The sequence below is a fragment of the Poecilia reticulata genome, chromosome 23 (genome assembly GCF_904066995.2).
Source record: "Poecilia reticulata chromosome 23, P_reticulata-male-v2, whole genome shotgun sequence".
In the NCBI taxonomy this organism is placed as follows: Eukaryota; Metazoa; Chordata; class Actinopteri; order Cyprinodontiformes; family Poeciliidae; genus Poecilia; species Poecilia reticulata.
In genome coordinates, this window is record NC_088852.1 from 14357404 (window position 1) to 14376350 (window position 18947).

The 18947-nt window shown below is 42.1% G+C and overlaps 1 protein-coding gene and 1 long non-coding RNA gene across 13 annotated transcripts in view; one reads left to right on the forward strand and one right to left on the reverse strand.

Moving 5' to 3' along the window:
* The window catches only part of LOC145550229 (uncharacterized), a 151989-nt gene that overhangs the window by 119198 nt on the left and 13844 nt on the right, over nt 1-18947 (forward strand). The gene's annotated exons all lie outside the window — the stretch shown is intronic.
* The window catches only part of sox5 (SRY-box transcription factor 5), a 239975-nt gene that overhangs the window by 87495 nt on the left and 133533 nt on the right, over nt 1-18947 (reverse strand). For 3 of the 12 annotated variants that reach the window (XM_081604244.1, XM_008425897.3, XM_008425901.3), the window contains exon 1: nt 11977-12319. The exons of 1 other annotated variant lie outside the window; for it this stretch is intronic. In XM_081604244.1, coding sequence (XP_081460370.1) covers nt 11977-12053 — 77 coding nt within the window. In that variant the 5' untranslated portion in view covers nt 12054-12319. Of the gene's footprint in view, nt 1-11976; nt 12324-18947 lie in introns of those variants that run through there. 8 more of the 12 variants (XM_008425900.3, XM_008425893.3, XM_081604240.1 and 5 more) reach the window with 7 other exon arrangements.

The window sequence follows — 18947 nt, forward strand, 5'->3', positions numbered from 1 at the left end:
ACTTCCCCCAAAAGGACAAGGCCATTACTGCTAAAATGGAGCCATGTTGCATGGGGCATTGTGAAGGAAATGACCACGTCTTGACAATAGGTCTTTTCACGCAGAAACACAGGTTGTTGGAGGAGAGGGAGAGGGGGGGGGGGAGGGGAGCGGAAAAAAAAAAGAAAAGAGAAAAATGGAGCGAGGGCAGAATGTACAGTGACAGTAATATGTATTTATGAAAAACCTGCGGACAATAGAGGAACCGGAGGAAAAAATAGCTGGCAACATGACAGCCCTGCTGTTTGCATTTGTTACCGTGGCTTTGTTCCCTTGAAAAGAGGGAAAAGGATATAAAGCCACATCTATTAGATGAACTCTGTCTCTCGCAAGGTAAATTTGCCTCCCTGTACTTCAGCTGAATAGGGATGAAGTGACTATGCGGCAATAATAGAATTTAATGTGGTTCTCAGCGTCGCCTGAGTGCTTTCAGATGCACTTGTCAGCCTTGAAGCCACTGCGACTATGACCCTGGGTAATAGGCTGCTAACGCTCAGGGGTGCAGAGCCAACACATGACAGGGGACGGAGGGACTCTGGGAAACTGATTGTGTTGCGAAGCGGTAAAAAAAAGAAGAAAAAAATAGAAAAGAAAAAACAAGCAATAAGCAACAGGCGCTCACCCCTCAAACTCCTCTAATTCTTTACTTCCCTTTGAAATAACAAGCTGTTTTCCTCACTCATCTGCACACGTCTCTGTCCTGCATTCATACCGCGCCGCGCTCTAATTGGCTCTGTCATCCTCCTCGGCCGTTCTCTCTCTCAAATTCTTCCCCCATGCTCCCCGCTTGTCTCCAGTAAACTGATTACACTCTTGACTCTATTGGATTTCCTCTGGACTGTACATCTGGCATTCTTCCTCGGAGCAGCCCTGCTCCTAATTCGTCGCTTATTTACCTCATGACGGTGGAAACGCAAACGGCATCGAGTGCCGCTCGCCGGACGCAGAACTTTATCGCACCTCGGCAAGGCTGGGGTTGAAGTAAAATAGCAAAAAAAAAACAAAAAAAAAAAGTTGTGATTTAATGTCTTGCAGGTGATGCTGAGAGATTTTAACTGCAATATTTATAGATGGAAAAAGAACACCTAGGGTTTTTTTTTGTTAATTCTTTGTCTTGGATATTGCAATAAGTTTTTTATATATATATATATTTCTAAAATGTCAAGTTCCAGAATAATAAAAAGGTCCAGGGGGAAAGAAAGTTTATAGCCCTTAATCTTTTTCAAATGTGGTCAGATTAGAAATCGGAATGTGTTTCACTAGGATTTTATGAGATTGACTAAAAGTGGTACATTGTGGGCTTTGACTAGGCCATTCCCTCTGGCTGCATGTTTAGGGTTGTGCTGCTGGGAGGCAAACCTCCCGCTCCTCCATCAACCTCCCAATTAACTCTAATCAGCTTCTCTATCCTGGCTTGAGAGAAGGATCCCCACAGCATGATGCTTCCATCACCATGTTTCCCCCAAAGTATTTGTCCGAAATGATGTGAAGTGTGAGCTCTCAGCTAAAAAGTTGATCTCAATCCATCAAACATGACTTCTTATGCAATGAAATCTGGATCTCCACAACACAAGCTCAGAAAATACTATTAAAAAAAAGTTTACTCAACATCTTTTACTTTTATTGTTTTTGTCATTGGATGTGGTATCGTATTGATGTGTGGAATATGCCTTCACCATCTTGACTGCTACATTTATTTAACTGAGCCGAACGAAGAAAAAAAAAAAAGATGAGTGATGACATCACACAAGGCACAAGATAAGCCCTTTTAAAATGAGGTTTATAAATGAAAACATAATAAAGTGGAAAAAGAAAATACAAATGGGCCTGATGTGATGTCACCTGAGCCATGCATTTGTGTGAGTTTGGTCTTTATTGGCATTTCTGATGATTATGTAACTTTTACAACATGTAAAACCACTGTGACATGTCGGCCCTATAAGTGATGGACTACTTCAGAAGTGACTTCGTTGATTTTACAGAAAAAGTCTGGATAGCAGCTTTAATCAGACGACTGTTCGACAATGCACAGCAAAACACAGAATCTATTTTTGGTCTAGTTTCTAGTGAAAATATCTTGGTAAACTTGAAATAAGACAAAACTAACTTACATGTAATTTTTCAGCAAAATATAGGAACTTGTTCTAAGTGAATAATTCCTTAATATTGATTTTTTTAAAAACAGTTCCCCTGACATATTATTGCACTTACATATTGGAAAAAATGTTTGGTTACAAGTGAAATAATCTGCCAGTGTATAAACCAATATTAATGAATTATTGACTTAAAATAAGTTAATATATCTTGCTGAAAAGTCGCATGTAAGTCAGTTTTATCTTATTTTAAGTGTTTGACCTAGAAACTAAACCAAAAATACCAGGTAGAAACTTTCATGCCAAAATCAAAATGTTTCTTTCATTAACTGCTGTTTTATTGCTTATAGTAACATAATTCACCGGACTCCACATCCTTCCACATAAAACAACGCTGAACTTGAAGTGATTGCTCTCATAAAAAGGACAGTATGTCCAGAAAAAAAAAGCACAAGAACAGCATGAAAACACATCAACAGGAACAGCAGATTTCTTTATCTCTGCTTGACGTTCCACCTAGCTCAGCGAATAATAATAATAAAAAATTTAAAAAAAAGCGTGGCTATAAATGGCCGCTGGAGGTTTTGTTTCGTCTTGATCATGACAATCAAGGCGTTATCTCTAAATCTGATTGACACGAAAACTGAAACTGACTTGCAAAAACGGTTATGATCCCTGGGTTGTAAAGAGCGCCTGTGCTGGCGCCTGTGTTATGTGGCGCTTCACACGCCGTCCAATGCAAGCGGCAGACCCAGCTGTACAAACTGCCTTTTGAGCCACGCGGCACTCGCGCACACACGAACCGAGACGCGCGCGCGCACACACACACACATGTGTGATGTGAGCTCACACAGAACAGAGGCCTGAACACTGCTGGTCTGTCTTCATCACTACCTGTTTACTTTACCTCCTTTCACTCTCTCACACTAAGACCTTTTGTACGGGACACAAACACACGGCCCCTTGTACCCCTGTATACACCTCTGTCTGGCCAGGAGCTGACACGCAGACCTGAGGTCAGCTCTGAATCCTCAGACCTCTCCCTTGAGTTACGCACCTTCTGCTACAGAAAGTTCCCCGCAAACGTGGGAGGCTTTTAATTTGGATTTTATAATTTTACTATCCATCATTTAACCACAGTAGCTCCTCGGGCTTATCCAAATGGGACTGGGAATCCAGAGTTAAATATTAACCCAAAAAAAATAAACACACAAGCATAGATACAAAACCAGGAAAGAACCGGCTCCCAGCCTTAAGATTAAAAAGTTACAGTTCCTGTCCTTTTCATAGGAAGCCAGAGAAAGTACAGAAGTTACTACAGGTTTCTGGACAACTTCCATAAAGAAAAGCTGTGAGACTTAGCCTTCCCTCAAAAGACAGAAACATTCAGCTATTAGAAATATACAGAGATTCAAAATATGAAAATTAGGATTTGCTTGATTATTATTACCAAGTATACCAAGGTTTGAAAAGTTGGTGTTTCAAAACTGCAAAATTGTCCGAAAAAATGCCAGAGCGACGAGAGATTTCTGGTTAGCTAGCTAAAGAAAGGCTACTTCACATTTGGCTAGCTTAAAATCAAGATAAATTTGGCTTATTGGAGACACTTCTTGTCTTGGTGTAAAAAATCTTATTGTTTGATCATCGCTGTGTGAAACTATATTGGGAAAGTTGCTAACATAAGGCTCCACTCATATGGATGTAATGCTCATACTGTGTAGTGCTGAATGGCACAAAATGGCTAATATGACAGGAAACTCAGACCTTTCCTTTGATTTGTCTCAGTGTTACTATAGTAAGAGCTGAATAGCATTAAGGAATAATGTTCTGCACGTCTGTCACAAAGACTAAAACCTTCAACAAATTTCATTGGGTGTTTATATGTTCTACATTTCTGCTTAGCTTCTGTTTTAAAGTCAAAATAGACAACATTGTTAGAACTGCAAATCAATATGTCATAACAGTTGAGTAGCAGAAAGAATATTTCTCTTTTGCTTCAAATAGAAACAGTTGCCTTGTGTTACGTATTTTAATACAACAAGCCGGACCAACGACCGCAGCGGGACCGGGGGGGGATGACTTCGCCCTTTCATGTGGTCAACGTTTCACGCCATAAGATTTTCTTTCTCCTCCTCTTCTTCCCCTTCTTTTCCCATTTGCCCCCCCCCCCCAGCAGGCCCACCACAACTTCCTCAGAGGTGGATAACTACAAACGCTGAGGTTTTTCACAGCTCCTCTCTGGCTGTAACCCCCCCAAACCTCTCTTTCTCTCTCTCTCCTCATTTGCCTTTGAAGTGGAATTACTACACAATTGGGCACAGCGGGTGTGCAGGTTACGCCGGCTACTTCATTTAAAGTTTGGCAGGCCTGTCACACTGATGGAGGCCTGTAGAGAAAGCATGATGGGAGGATTTATTGAGATAAGAAAAAAAAAAAGATGCTGCTTTATTAAGCTGATAAATCGGCATAGTCGGTCAGGTTATAATTGCTGACTATTTGCGTAGTTTTTTTTTTCCAGCAATAAAAATGCTCCCAAAATAAATAAAAAAACAAACTCTTCCAGCATACACACACGCACACATGAAGCGGTGCACACAGTGAGAGCGCTAAGCTGAGATTAGAGCGCCACTTCCCCTTGGCTTTTTGATGATTAGTGGCTCCTCATCTAAGTCCCTCTCATATCACATATGTCGTCCGCCGCTAAGTCACTAATCGGACAGCGACGGACGTCCATTAACGGCCCAAGTAATCGCCATCAGCGGTGGTTAACCGTCTCCTGGCCGCTGCTCACTGTAATCAACGCGCACACACACACGCACAACACATACAGGCATAAACGTGGCTGAGAACAGGCAAAGATGTCTAGAAAAACACACTTTTTAAATGAATTGAGCAGAACGGGGACAAAGATTTGTTTAAGCGTCAATGAGGGGGAAGGAAAAGACAACGCAATCATTGCAGAAATGTCTCTCTCTCACACACACGCACACACACACACACTGTGTTTCGCTCAGTGTGTCTGGCTGCTAACATAATCATAGTGCTAACTGCTCTTGTTAACTCCTCTACTCAGAACAAGCTTTCAGGGAGCGTGGGAGCCTCCTCTGGAGAATTCCATGTGTGTGTTGCATTTGTGTGCATGTGTGTATGTGTGAGGAGCTTCTTTTTAAATTAACTCCCATTGTTTTAGCCTGCAAAAAACGTCAATACCATCTATGATCTGCGCTTAGAAAAAAAAGAGGGAGTATTTTTATTTATTTATTTTTTAAAGAAGACATCTATTGTGTACCAAGAACTGTCACTCAGGTGTGGGTCTGTCTGTAGAAATGTGAGCCATCTTTTGAAATTGCTCTCTGAGGGAAATTGGAAGTGGATATCAAAAATAGTGGAGAGGAATGTGCCTTTTTAGATAAGGCGCCCAGGGTGCCTTTTGCCTTCTAGGAGCCAACCGCAGCATTTACATCCATATGACACCTCAGGCAGGAATTTAAACAAATGTTTCCCCCCGCGTGTCGAGCTATCACTTGCTTTATTGCTGTCATTTTCACCCCCGCCCCTCTCCTTCCCTCCGCTTCTCTTTTCCTCTTTTAGCTTTAAAGCGAAAACAAATCTCTATCGCTTTCCATCCTGCTTCTCTCTGTTACACACTGCTGAACTTATCCTAACGTTTCCTTTGCTGCGCTCACATCTTCTGTGGCGTCGACTTCCTCTCTGGTCTCTCTTCACACAATCAGCTGTTTGTAAGAACTTCTGTCCATCCCTTGTTTTCCTGTCTCACTTTTCCCACTCTCTAGGCAGACTCTTAAGGATATTCCCTAACAGTTATTTATAGATTGTCCATTTAAATAGTGGGAAGAGTAGCGGAAAGGAAAAGCTCATACGGCTTCAAATTAGGTGAAGACCTCTTTTTGTCTGTGATTTCAAACTTTTAAATAAGGCATTTGATATTATGCTAATGTTGAAAAAACACAATTTTTGCAAATGCGGTGTCCTAAGAGACGAGGTTCATTGGACCCAGCAAGCTTTTAACCCTGCGTGCAGTCCCGGCGGATCGCACTGACCATGCGTGCGCTTTTACAACGTTTTTTTTTTTTTTTTTTTTGTTATGCAGTTTCGGGATTTGACGGTCTGACAGGACAGCCCGCCGCTTCCTCGTTGTCCGACTGTGACATCTGCTGCGCTCTTCCTGAGAATCTCACTAAGACTGTGGCAGGGTTAAACAAGAAATAATTTAAATTACACGTGATTACATTTGTTCACGCGATAAGTCAATAAAAAACATGCCCCGCCATCATCCTGTTGTTTTTTTTTGTCTTTTCCGCCAGTAGTGATCACATGTTTCGTTTGATGGGAAAATTTTATTTCCATTGCAATTTTATGGAATAAGCTAATTTCAATACAGTCGAGAAACCACCTCATCCTCGCTCACTAACTTTTTATGAAAAAAATATGTTGTTCTTTTAATTGGCGCCTTTCCATTAAGCAAATTTATTTTCGTAATTCCAATTTGTGCAATTACATGGTCAATGGAAACGCAGCTAGAGATGCAAGTCAAAGCTCCAAAATGTACTGCAGAGCATTCATGGTCACACACAGACACACCCACAGAGGCGCAGACACATACTCAGCCTCACAAACACAAAGCGGCCTCTGTGTGGTGCCCTAAATCGCCGGCCGGCAGCCCAAACCGTGTTTCCTGTCCAGCTTAACCACAAAAGGCAATAACACACAACCCTAATGTCACCGCTGTTAATCACACACACATGAATGCATGCATGCAGGGAGAAAAAAAAAGAAAAAGGTTCTGCGTTTTGCAAAGCAGAAGACGGAGGCCAGCTCATGCGGCCTCTGGGAGAACCATCCTCTCTTTTCTCTTCTTTGCTCATCCACCCAAAGCTTTAGTCATCACTCCTCATACTTTCCTCATATTTTCAACGTTATATTTATGCCTTTACACTGAGTCAGTGGACATCACAACAGTCGGTAAGCAAAGGACAGCGAGGGGAAAGGGAAGAAAGTCTGCTGCTGTCTGGCTCTCAAAGCCTAAACAACTCGTGGGAAAAACTCGAGTGTTGCTTTAGAGGAAAAAAAAAAAAAAAGGCAAGAAAGACAACGATGGGGGAGCAGAGAGAGAGAAAGAGAGAGGAGAAGTGCATCCGGCGGATGGCGAGTCGGATCCCCCGGTGCTTCGCGAGAGGGATAATGTTTATTGAGCGAGGGGACAGTGTTTTTTACCATTGTTGAGCTGGGCCTCTGTTTGTGCCGCATTTGTTAAGCAATCCATAAAGGAGTCGCGGCATTTGTCTCACTGTCAGCGACTTGGCCTGCCCTTGCAAAGCAGACCCACACGCACACACACACACACACACACACACACAAGCTTATTCTCTCACACATATCCACAGACTCCCATCTGGCTTTGAAAGTCTCCCACTTCGCCCCCAAACTGTCCCGGCCTTTTCCCCCCTCGCTACCTGGGGAGACAGAGGTTTCGTTGTAGATCCTGACACCGTCTCCTATTGTGGACTGTGGAAAGATGGAGGATTTTTTTTTCTGTTACTGCGTGTACTACAGGCAGGGTGGATGAACAAATAGGATGGAAATGAAAGTGCAAGCAACATCCACGCATGGTGACCTTTAAGAACACCACCTTACTTTTCACTGTCTTTTCACACAACTTCAAAAAATGTGAAAGATCTAATCACTTTTAAAGTAGAAAAGTAGAAATTATTCCAACTGCTGCTAGCATTTTAGTACAATTGATTACTGTTAAATGTTTTAAACATTTGCTTGTTAAGATGATTCTGATGCATCACATTTCTGCAAAGGAGCGTTACAGTGATGGGAAATCAGGGGTGGCGCTTTTTGTAGTTTACGCACCACGACTGGTTGTGTTTTTGGTGACCTGAAGCACTGCTGTAAAGACAGCCTTCTCACAGCAACAGGTGGGGGAGAGGCAGCAATGAACACACAGCTAGAGATCATTCGGTAACTTAGTCTGATAAACGGGACTTTAAAAAGGTAGAAAACGATTTTCACGTTTGGGTCTCAGTCTATCCTGACGCCGATGACCGGCTCGTATCGAGGGGCTCTGTTGGTGTTTCTCTGCTCTGCTGACACTGGAATGCACCCTGCTGACATTTGACCTCCACCCGATGACCCACATGTCATATGACCCGACTCTAGTTAGCCTGGAGGGTAATAGGTTGCAGGGGGGACACCTTTGTCCGCTCACACACACACACACACACGCACTTTCCTTCTCCTTCCCGGTCACTTCTGACACTGAAGCTCTTCTCATCACTCTCGCTTTCTTTCATCCCATCCTCTCTGAGCCAGAACCACCACAACGGGAAGAACAAACGCAGCCTGTGCAGAAACCCCCCGAGGGTCAGCTGATCAACCCGGGCCGGGGCACTTTAGCATTCTCCTTTGGTATTTTTCTGTCTTTCCCTTCTTTTTTTCTCCCCCCCCCCTCTCATTGCTTCGCGGATGGAGACACGGTTATCAAGGCTCTCTGGGGACAGACAATATGGCCTAGACAATGGACTCCAATCCGATGTGGTGGGTGGGTGGGAGGGGGAGAAAGGGAAGGCGAGGGAGGCCGAGACAGGGCCACAGGGGGAGAGAAGAGGAGAACGGTGAATTAGTTTGCAGAGCACGGACATTCTGCTCAATTACTCCACTCTCACAAATTCTCTGTCTTCTTCTTCTTCTCTCCACCCCCCAACCCCCCCACCCACCCCGAGCCCCAACTCAAACTGCCTTAATCTCACCCGCACCCCCCTCTCTCCCCACACACACTTTTACATGAAGTACGGCGACACTTAAGCTGGAAGCAGAACTGCTCACTCAAAATTAGAAACGAGTGAACAGCAGCTGCGGAAACGTCTTCGAAAACGAACGTGTCTCACAACTTGCAAACACAAAATTCGAAGAGTCAGAAGTTTTACACAAAGACATCCGGAGTACAAATTATAAAGCACTAATTGAGAGAATGTCACCTTGTTTTTTTATTTGATTTTTACAGCATTTTACTGCTAATCATGCTAATGTCGTTTAATCGTATATAGCAATGCGTCTTACTTTATGAATTGCTAATTGTCCATTTGGGTTAGGATCCAAATCTGAAAGGCAAATAAAGCTGCAGCTGTCACAGCACTTTACGCGAGGCGATGAAATGAACTTCCATCTCCGAGGCTACATTTTAATTACTAATAATGAGACTTTTTGTGTCACTGAAATCCAGACAATTCCTCTGGGCTCTTAGCGGCGCTCTGATGTCAGATTGGATACCAGTGTCGTCCCGCTTAAACCGTTCAAAGTGTTGACATGTCCACTGCTGACACACACACACCTATAAACCGAGGGGGGACAAATGGAGGGGTGTGAAAATCCACCACCGCCTTAACACCACCCTGACAGAGACCTCTTCCTCTCCTCCTTATAACCCCCCTCCCCACAAACACACACACACATACACACGCGCACACACACACACACGCCCCTCTTTTCACTTCATCTCTGGCACTCTCACTTTTCTGTAAAAACCTGCTTCAAATGTCTGCTGGTGAGGAATGTGTCAGTTTGACCACATCATCCCTTTTCCCCTTCATCTCGCTCTCTCCTCCGCCTACGGCTACAATTTCAAATCTCATTTATTTATTTATTTTTATTCTATCCTTATTTTTATTATTAATTATTATTATTATTATTTTCTCCCTCTGTCTCTGTTTTGGTCGCTTTGGTATTCTCCTTTTCTTTTTCTTCATGTGTTTTCAGTGTGAAGACACAAGGCCGTGCCTGCAGATTTGACTCATTTCAACCTGGCGTTAAAGTTCTGTAACACAGCAGAACATTCAGAAAGCTATAATTTCTGATATTTCTGATGACAAAATAAGAAATGTTGCATTTTTAGCACGTAAAAGTTAAAAAGTGAAGCCAGGAAATAGAACAAAATTAATCTGATTAATTAAAATGTTAACTTCCTACTCTTCAAGCTAAGATATTTCTTAAACACTGTCAAAATACACTTCAACAACATTTTCAATAACTTACAAATGAGCAGAAGAGGAAGAAGAAGAAGCAGCATGATGAAGAAGCAAGCGGACACTTACTGTAGCACATGAACTGAGAGCATCGTTGCAAACCTTTGGGGCTGAATCACACACACACACGCGCACACGCACACACACACGCACACCCCCACACACACACACGCACACACACGCACACACGAGTACAGTGGAAGATACCCCCACTCTCTCTCTCTCTTTCCGTCTTGCGCGCACACATCCAAATATGAACATGCAGACGCTCTGAAACACGGCCGGAGCCGCGGTGATGGAGTGCATTACTGGAAAGCAAGAGTTTTAAGCGCTCTCCTCCTAAGTCATTGTAATCCCTGCATTTATCTCCATACATTCTGCTTTTTGTGTGTAATCCTTTAAATGTTTAATTCCTTCTAGCTGTTATCTGTCCCTCTCTCTCCCTCTCTCTCTCCTCCTCGACCACTTTACGAGGATTTGAACGGTTTATTAAAAACACGTTTTTGCCACTTCTAAATATTTCGCCTCCACGGAAATCCCCCCCCTTGAAATCCACACCGCCGACCCTAGTTTATCTCAGAACAAAAGATTAGTTTCATCAGTGCAAAAACAGAGAGCTGAATGGAATAAAAGTCAAGAGAGAGAGACGGAGAGAGGGAGGGAGAGAAAGCAGAGAGGAAAGAGCGGTGTTACCCATGTTATGATATGTGTGAGTTAGAATTAAAATGTATTAGAGCATAATCTGCCTCTCGCGGTATTAGGATCAAACAAGCATTATTGCATAGGCGAAAGCCACTTGTGTTGACAGTGCAAGGTTAGAGGGTTCACACCTCTAAACGAAGGCAGGCCTGCACAAACAACAGAGGAGCACAGTGAGATTAATATTAGCATAAGGCATAACAACGAGAAGAGCGTACAGATTGAGAACAGGATTAACGGAGGGGTTTGTTTTCATGCGTTGAGTTTGGATTAAAACAACAAAAAAATACCCCCCCCCCCCCTCCCAAGAAAAAATACATTTATGAGATGAGGCAAATCCTGATTGGAAAAAAAAAAACAAACAAAAAAAAGCAAACGTAAAAAAAAACAAAAAACAAATGGATTCAGCTGAGCATTTCCATGCACTTGTGAGCGTCTGATTGCGCCTAAATATACCCGACTGCTACAGAAGGAGACGCATGAGCGCTGACAGGGAAGCAGAAGTAAATAAAGTTGTGGCGAGAAGTTGAGATGAGATGATGAGAGGAGATGATCGCACATTCTGACTGACACGTTTCGCCTCGTCTTTCTGGCTTGTGCTCGTGTGGGTTATTTATTTGTTTATTTTATGTTTTTTTTTTTTTGCGGTTTTGTCCGTGGAAGATTTGAATGAGCGCAAGTTTTACTCTGGACGGACAGAAAAAGAGTGAGGGGGGACGCCGGGGGAGTGGGAGTCATCTGTCAACCGAAGCTTAAACAAACACATCCCTGGACATATATTGCTCCAGCTTTGCATATGTTATCTGAACTAAAAGGATAGGGAGTGAATCATCAACTCTGTCTTAACATTTCATCCCACAGTCAGAGTCAAACTTCACTCAGACAGTTACTTCACGCACACGCCGACCCAGTCTTGTTTTCACACACTTTGCACATCTATGTCTGCTTGTCTTTGAATCATCCGCTCTCTGAATCCCGGGTCCGCTCTCTTCTTTCTGTCATCTACATGCGAATGTGTGTGTTTATATTTATATATCTCTGTGCGCGCGTGTGTGTGTGTGTGTGGAAGTGTGTGAGCGGCAGAGCGTGTCACGTACCTGTTACACTCCTGAGGTAGCTCAGGCTCAGTGAGCATGCTGGAGTAAGGGTCCGTCTCTCTCGACAACAACAACATAAAACAGTCCGACAATGCTTCAGATGAACAAGGTTAGTCTCCCCCAAAAACAAGACGGGATTGAAGTGATCCTTCAACCTCTCACACACACTGCTGTTTCTCTCTCTCCCTCTCTCTTGCTCTCGCTCTCTTTCACTCTCTCTCTCTCTCTCTGCTCACACACTTCCAGCCTCTCACCCTCCCTCTCTGTCTTTCTCTGTGCCTCTGTCCCTCCTCTTCTCCCTCCCTCGCTGTAAGCTGTGAGATCTGGGCTCAGCTCTTAAAGGGACAGCAGCCGAGTCTCCCTCGCTCAGACGAGACGAAACGAGAGAGAGAGAGGGTGTGTGTGTGTGAGTAAGCAGAAGGGAGGGTCTACTTGACCAGAGGGCTCGTCAGTCCATCAACGCAAATGCACAGTGGTGCTGCCCCCTTCCTCAGGTCCATCCTTCATCCTCCCCCTGCTCCCGCCCCCAACTGAACACAGTTTACAGAAACTTTAAAGTAAATAGCCAGAGGTGTGTTTTCCTTTCTACCATTGTACACTTTTAATAAAAACACCAGGATCCAAAAAGTGATAAATCTGCCATGCAGGATATCAGCTAACATACTAAGTTTTGCAAAACAAAAACAGCGTCTCTGCCTAGCAACCTTCACCCAGTGTCATGAGGCTAGGAAGCTGATGGCTAGAATAATGCTGAACAAGGAGAGCTGACACAAAGATCCAAGTTTCAGGGTGATTTGTTGGTTTTAGTAACACGATGCCAAATGAGCAACTTTAAGCAGATTCTAGCGAGGATTGTGAGGCGGTACAGCTGTGGCAGAAAAAAAAACCCAAAAAACTTTCCTCCTGCTTTAGTTTTACATGTTTGAGCCACAATGTGACCCTGACAGATCCTAACCAAGCAGCAACGAAGACGTCAATCGTCTTCAGGACCTGCATTTCGATGTTTTCTATCTTTTGTGACTGTTGGTACATAAAGCTGCTTTCACATCAGTTGTGGGATACGTCGTAAAGCTGACACAAATCACCTGCTTTTCAAGTACACATAAACAGAGCACTTTATTCTGTAAAACTAAGTCAGAGGCTCAAATTGCGTCTGACAGATGAGAGAAAAGCTTAAAAAAATTTGAAAAATGTAAACGTGGCTATAATGGATGGTAGTTATTTTTGTTTATTGAGAAAAGCCCCTATGAAAGCTTAAAAAAAAATCATATCAGAGGCACATCAGCTGCTCACCAAAAAATAGGGATGCAGAGGTACACAAATAAGTACTGCAAACTTGGTGTACAGTCCCTTTTGTTTAGTATGCATGTGTACCGAATTAACAAAACTGCGTGGACTCGTTCAATCAGCAGGTCTCGATGCTCAGTTCTGATCGACTTCAGACTCACGTGAACGGTTTACGTCCCCAAACAGCCCACATGCGCAGTACAACGAGTATGTCACACAGCATCACGTTGCTTACGGAAGTAAGAGTAGATGGAGAGTTATTCACCAAGATGAACACATACAGTTGTCAAATGATCGTAGTATGAAGGAAGCTAACAAAAAGAGCGGCATAAAAGTTGAATGAAGCACAACAGTCATTCTGACTGAAAACGCTTTGAAAACAATCGGATGCTTATCCGATTTAGCACTTTATATTGAAGTGGCACAGACGGTGCCCTTTCACAGGTTTTTGAGGGGGGTTGAAAGCTCGGTATTGGGCTGATCAGACTGCTGTAAAAAGACCAATATTAGTCGCATTTGGGCAAAAAAAAAAAAAAAAAGCAGATTTGGGAGGCATTTGCCTGTTGGGTGAAAGTAGCCACATCCAGCTACAGTGATGAAGCAGAACTGAACTGAAGGTTTGCCAGCATTTTTAAACAATTGAAGCAACTTCAAGCCGAATGTAAACAGAACTGGTATTGGAGAAAAATTAGCTCATGTCCAAATCCTGCTACATTGATTGCCATTCAAGCAGCCTCTAAAAAACGCGTATAACTTCTTATTATAATGGTTTACACACCAAAATACCTTAAAATAAACAACAGTCTTGGCACTACATCCACTACATCTCTGCCCTAAAGGGAACAGCCAATCAGAGCTGAGCTTTTTAAGTAGCTTTGTGCCCAGGTATTTCAGCTTCCCAAGCTGAATTTTGTAGGCGGATATACTGAACTGGGACTTTAGTGTAGCTTTACACCCTACTTATGCAGAAACAGGATAATTCTCAGAATATTTCCTCTGAGGTAATGAAATTTTTGAAACATGCAGTTAAAAATAACAACAAAAAAAAGAGTCAAAAACAACAAATATCAGTCATTTCAAATCATTTTCAAAATTTCATTTCTTATTTTGATGAAAATTAGATGCCCTCGGTTGGCCTCTGACATCTAACCACTGACTTGCGCTACAGTTTATATATGTCATCTATTGGCTTTTCTCTGAAAGCCTTCTATCTGGCCCGACCGATCTATTAAACCTACAGCATTCTGTTTCAGACACTAAGCTCTTTTACATTTTGGTTCCTCGTGCCTTAAATAAGACACACCCGAAACAAAGATGAAAGAGCAACAAGATGTGTGACGTCGGGCATTCGGGGTCGGACCGTCGATGAAGTGAGCAGAACAAACGAGGCTGAACGCTTCAGACAAATGGAGAGAGTTAAAAAGAAATTGAGTTGTTTATTTTACTTTTATTTTGCCATGTAACACTCCTTAGCTGCCCGGTGAAAAATAGATGAAAACACATTCAGCTGCTTTCAGTTTAATGTTAATAGCAAATAAACATTAATGGGAAGGTTAATAGAGCATTATGGACACTATAATACATTTACTGGATGCATGAATTGAAAGGTTTATGTTATCTCTAGTAATGCCTTGGACTAACCCGTGCTTAATTGGTTAACTTGTGTTGTTCCTCTTTCACTGTCCCTTTGGTTCCAGCGCGTTAGTGAAGCAAAGACGTTTTGTGCTCAACTTTGATACACATCATGCTTTTGACATGATTGGCTATGCCGACGGAATAAAGCGCCAGAACAGTGGATGTGAAACAAACCTTGAAACGAGATTAATATAAGGTATCCTGAGGTTCAAGCCTTTGGGTTCCTAACAATGCCGTCTTAAGAAAGGTCAGCCATGTTTCCTTTGAAATTATTTCTTACATTATTTGCTTTCAGTTTTGGTGTCAAATTTGTTGTTGGAAACGGAAGGGGGACATGATAGATGTGAAATAGGGGGTGAAAGATGCCGATCAGTTGTTTCCATCTTTGCCTCCAACCATATATGTTTTAGCTGCATGGCTCCGCGCACGCTTTGGCGCTTTAAAATCAACTAAATGGCATTTCTAATGCATTTAACAGAATTAATAATGGACCTATGCATGTTATTACGTTCCTGTCATTACGATTTAACACTGACGTGAACGTGAAAGGGGGGGAAGCCCCTCGTGCACCGTGGCCACTTGCCAAATATCAAACGTAATGAACCTGAATTCATGCTCTCTTGAGGCAATCTTGAGATAAATGTCACTTTATTACTGCGCGAGCATTAATGTCAACATGTTTGAGTAATCCATCTCTGTCAATTTATGCAGTCACTTTTTTTTTTCCCTCTGCTGCGCTTAAACGTGGCTGGAAGATTTGTTACCATTAGCTCAAACGGCATTAAATGGCTTTTTTTTCCAGCTTTTTTTTCTTTTTGTCACTAAAAAATATACATGGAGAGTAATTTCTTCACTCTTTGCAGTGATCTGCAGATTTGATCTTTCAGGAACACAGCTGAACTCGCTCAGCAGGGCTCAAGCTCAAGATAAATACAAACACGCTCAGACAGCAGACATATGCAACCTGACTGAAACCTTGACCAATCCACCACACCCTGCATGTCATCAGGTGTGTGTGTGTGAGTGTGTGTGTGTGCGTGTGCGCGTGTGGTACATGCATGTGTCTGTGCTAGCAGTGCATGCTGCCTTCAGCCCTTAGTGCTGTCAGTCATTATTAAGAGTGTGTGGTCTGGGTGTCACACATATGGCCAATCCAGCTATTGTTCTGGAGCTCAGAGAAAAGCAGAGCTGACGGGCTGCCACTTCTGCCATACTTTAAAACACACACACACACGCATGCACACACACACAAATTGAGCAGAGAAAGGCAGTCATCTCTTAAGGTGGAAACTAGGTGCACTTCAAATACACAGGTGATGCCTCAATCATGTTTTAGCTGCTTTTTTTATACTTCAACTGAGTGAAAAGGTAGATTTCCAGTGATAGTTTTACTGGTACCGCCACATTTCTTTGCATCAATGGCAAATAAAGGAGATGAAAACACCTGAAAACAACTGCAGTATAATGTCAAGTGGAAAAATTTAGAAAAATCAAACCTTTAACTGCAGAACATTTATTCAGTGGGGATAAAAAAAAAGAATCAAAAAGGACATTTAATCAATAAATCACTACTTTCCGTTTCCCCTGGATATAAATATGATGCGACACGTAAATTTTTCTACTACTCTTCAAAATACCAAATACAACAGAACGCATTCAAATAATTAAGGTGTTGGTTGATAACTTTAAGTCAGAGAATAACAATGAGAGTAACTACTTGCTAATCAGAGCCATAAATACAAAGTTTAAGAAAAAGTGAGAAAAAAAAAAATCTTCACCACTTTGTTACAGAAACAGGAGGATTATTAAGCTGCCACAATGAAAGGTGGATTTTTGAAGATTTACCATTTTGAATATTAAAAATGCAAAACATGCAACTATTATTAAATATAGCTCTCCCATAGTTCTGATTTTGCAATCCAGAATACAGTTTTATATAAAGTGTAAGCCAATGATGGGGGACCACCATTTATGGCTTTTTGTAGTCGTCTTAGACTTGCTCCCACTTTACAGATCCAGCCGTTTATTATTTATCTCTGGTGTTAATTGATCTCTTTGTGTTCACCAAATTACAGTCAAATCAGACCTTCTGAGTCTTTTGAAGTTGTAGGCCTCCAACATGGAACCATAGAACCCGTCTCACAGCATGAAGTAGGAGAAAAGACCTCAAAAAGCAGCGCCTCATGTCCACATCAAAAGAAATGCAACAGATGTGAAGTAAAGTCATGATGACTTCCAATATGGGAAGGATTACTAAAGTAGAAGGATTTTCTGTCAAACCTCATTGAGAGCCACTACGCAGAAATGGAAACACCCTTTGAAGAGTGGACAACCTAACACTTAAAGCACTGCAAACCTTTCTTTCTTTATCTTACACAATGTCAGCATTCATAACTCAATATTAAAAATTTTAAATTAGGAAAAACAGTACTTGGAGGACGATAGCACCAATTTACATTAGAGGCACCTATTTACCTCCAACGTCTTCGTGACTCCCAAGACTTTTTGGAAAATGTTCTGTGTCCTGATGTGACAGAAATAAATCGATTACATTTGGGCAAAAATTAACACAGTTTGCGATGTTCTGAGGTTGCTCTGCTGTTTGAGGACCTGGTGTAATTGATAAAACCATGAGTTCTGTAGTCTGCCGAATAGTTAACTAATACGCTGTATTTAAAAAAATATGCTATTGACATGAAAGGCAGTTATGTTTGGTGACGTCCTCTTAAAACACAGCTTTACTTCTGGGAGCAGAGATGCCTCAGTTATGGATATGTTAAGCAGATGAGCCCAATAAAATCACCATTTCTTAATTTAACAATTTCTCAATCACTGTTTTCCAATTAATGCCCCAAGTTCTTGAGTTGTGATCAAAAATGTATTGGCACAATAACATCTTACCAACAAAATCTAATCATGTCAACCATGAGGTCCAAGTCAATGTTTGTGCCAGATTCAATGAAGTCCAATCAAGCCATTCTTTGTTCAGAAGACGGAAATAGCCAAAGAGCAAAAAGAAGAAGGAGGGAAAAAAAAGGAAATGCCTATTCCAGCTGCTTCCAGAGCCAGTTCTTAATTAATCGCAACATTTTATGGCGATTTAATGAAATTATTGTACATTTAATCAATAACGTCTCAGATGACCTGTCTAACTGTTGAACAAAGTGTTACAGTACAACTAATTTGCATAGTTGCTTGAATTTGGAAAATGAAGAATTGCTGGAGATAGAAGCACCAAGCAATTTCAAGTTTCATGCTTGATAATAAGGATTGAAAAACATATTTTGGTCTGTACCCACTCTATTGTCACGCCAACAACAGATTAGAAAGTGCAACTTAGCTTATGCAACAACCAAACCGAGACTCTCCGTAACTTTTACATTCCCATGGGAGCCGAGCCACAAACCCATAAAAACTCTTTTGCTTTCTATAATACGAACATTACAGCGTCAACCACAATCAGTGGCATTAGTTTTCTATTTACCTAATCTAATTCATGGCCAGATGGAGAGAATACACTGGAAGGGCTAAATCTAATCGCATTCCAGACTAAATTGAGCCCCGATTGAACACAGCATCTCTCCTTGACCCTGTAAACAGCTGCAAAACCAATGATAACCTCATTTGTGCATTACAGAAACTTAATTTCTCCATTATGCGGCTGAGACGGCCGCGATCGGTCAACATAACGGAGCAGGGCTGACCTGGGCACACCCCTCGCCCCGCTCCCCACCACCCCCACCGCTGCTTCCCCCGTCTAACGACAGCTGGAAGAATGGGCATGAGGCTCGCGTTCATATTTTGAATAGCTCTTTATGAAATTACCATTCACACAATGGTAAAGGCTAATAGCGTCTCAAAGATTTTACTTGCCATGAACTTGGCGAAGATTAATTTTGACTTAATAATAGACGGCGAAGCGGACAAAAGACGATGTAAACTAGAATGCAAATTCACAAAAATCGATGTAGTACGCTGAGCTGCATAAAAACCTACTGTTTTTCTTTTTTTTTCTTTTTTTAATCCAAAAAGCTGAACACAGGTCAGGC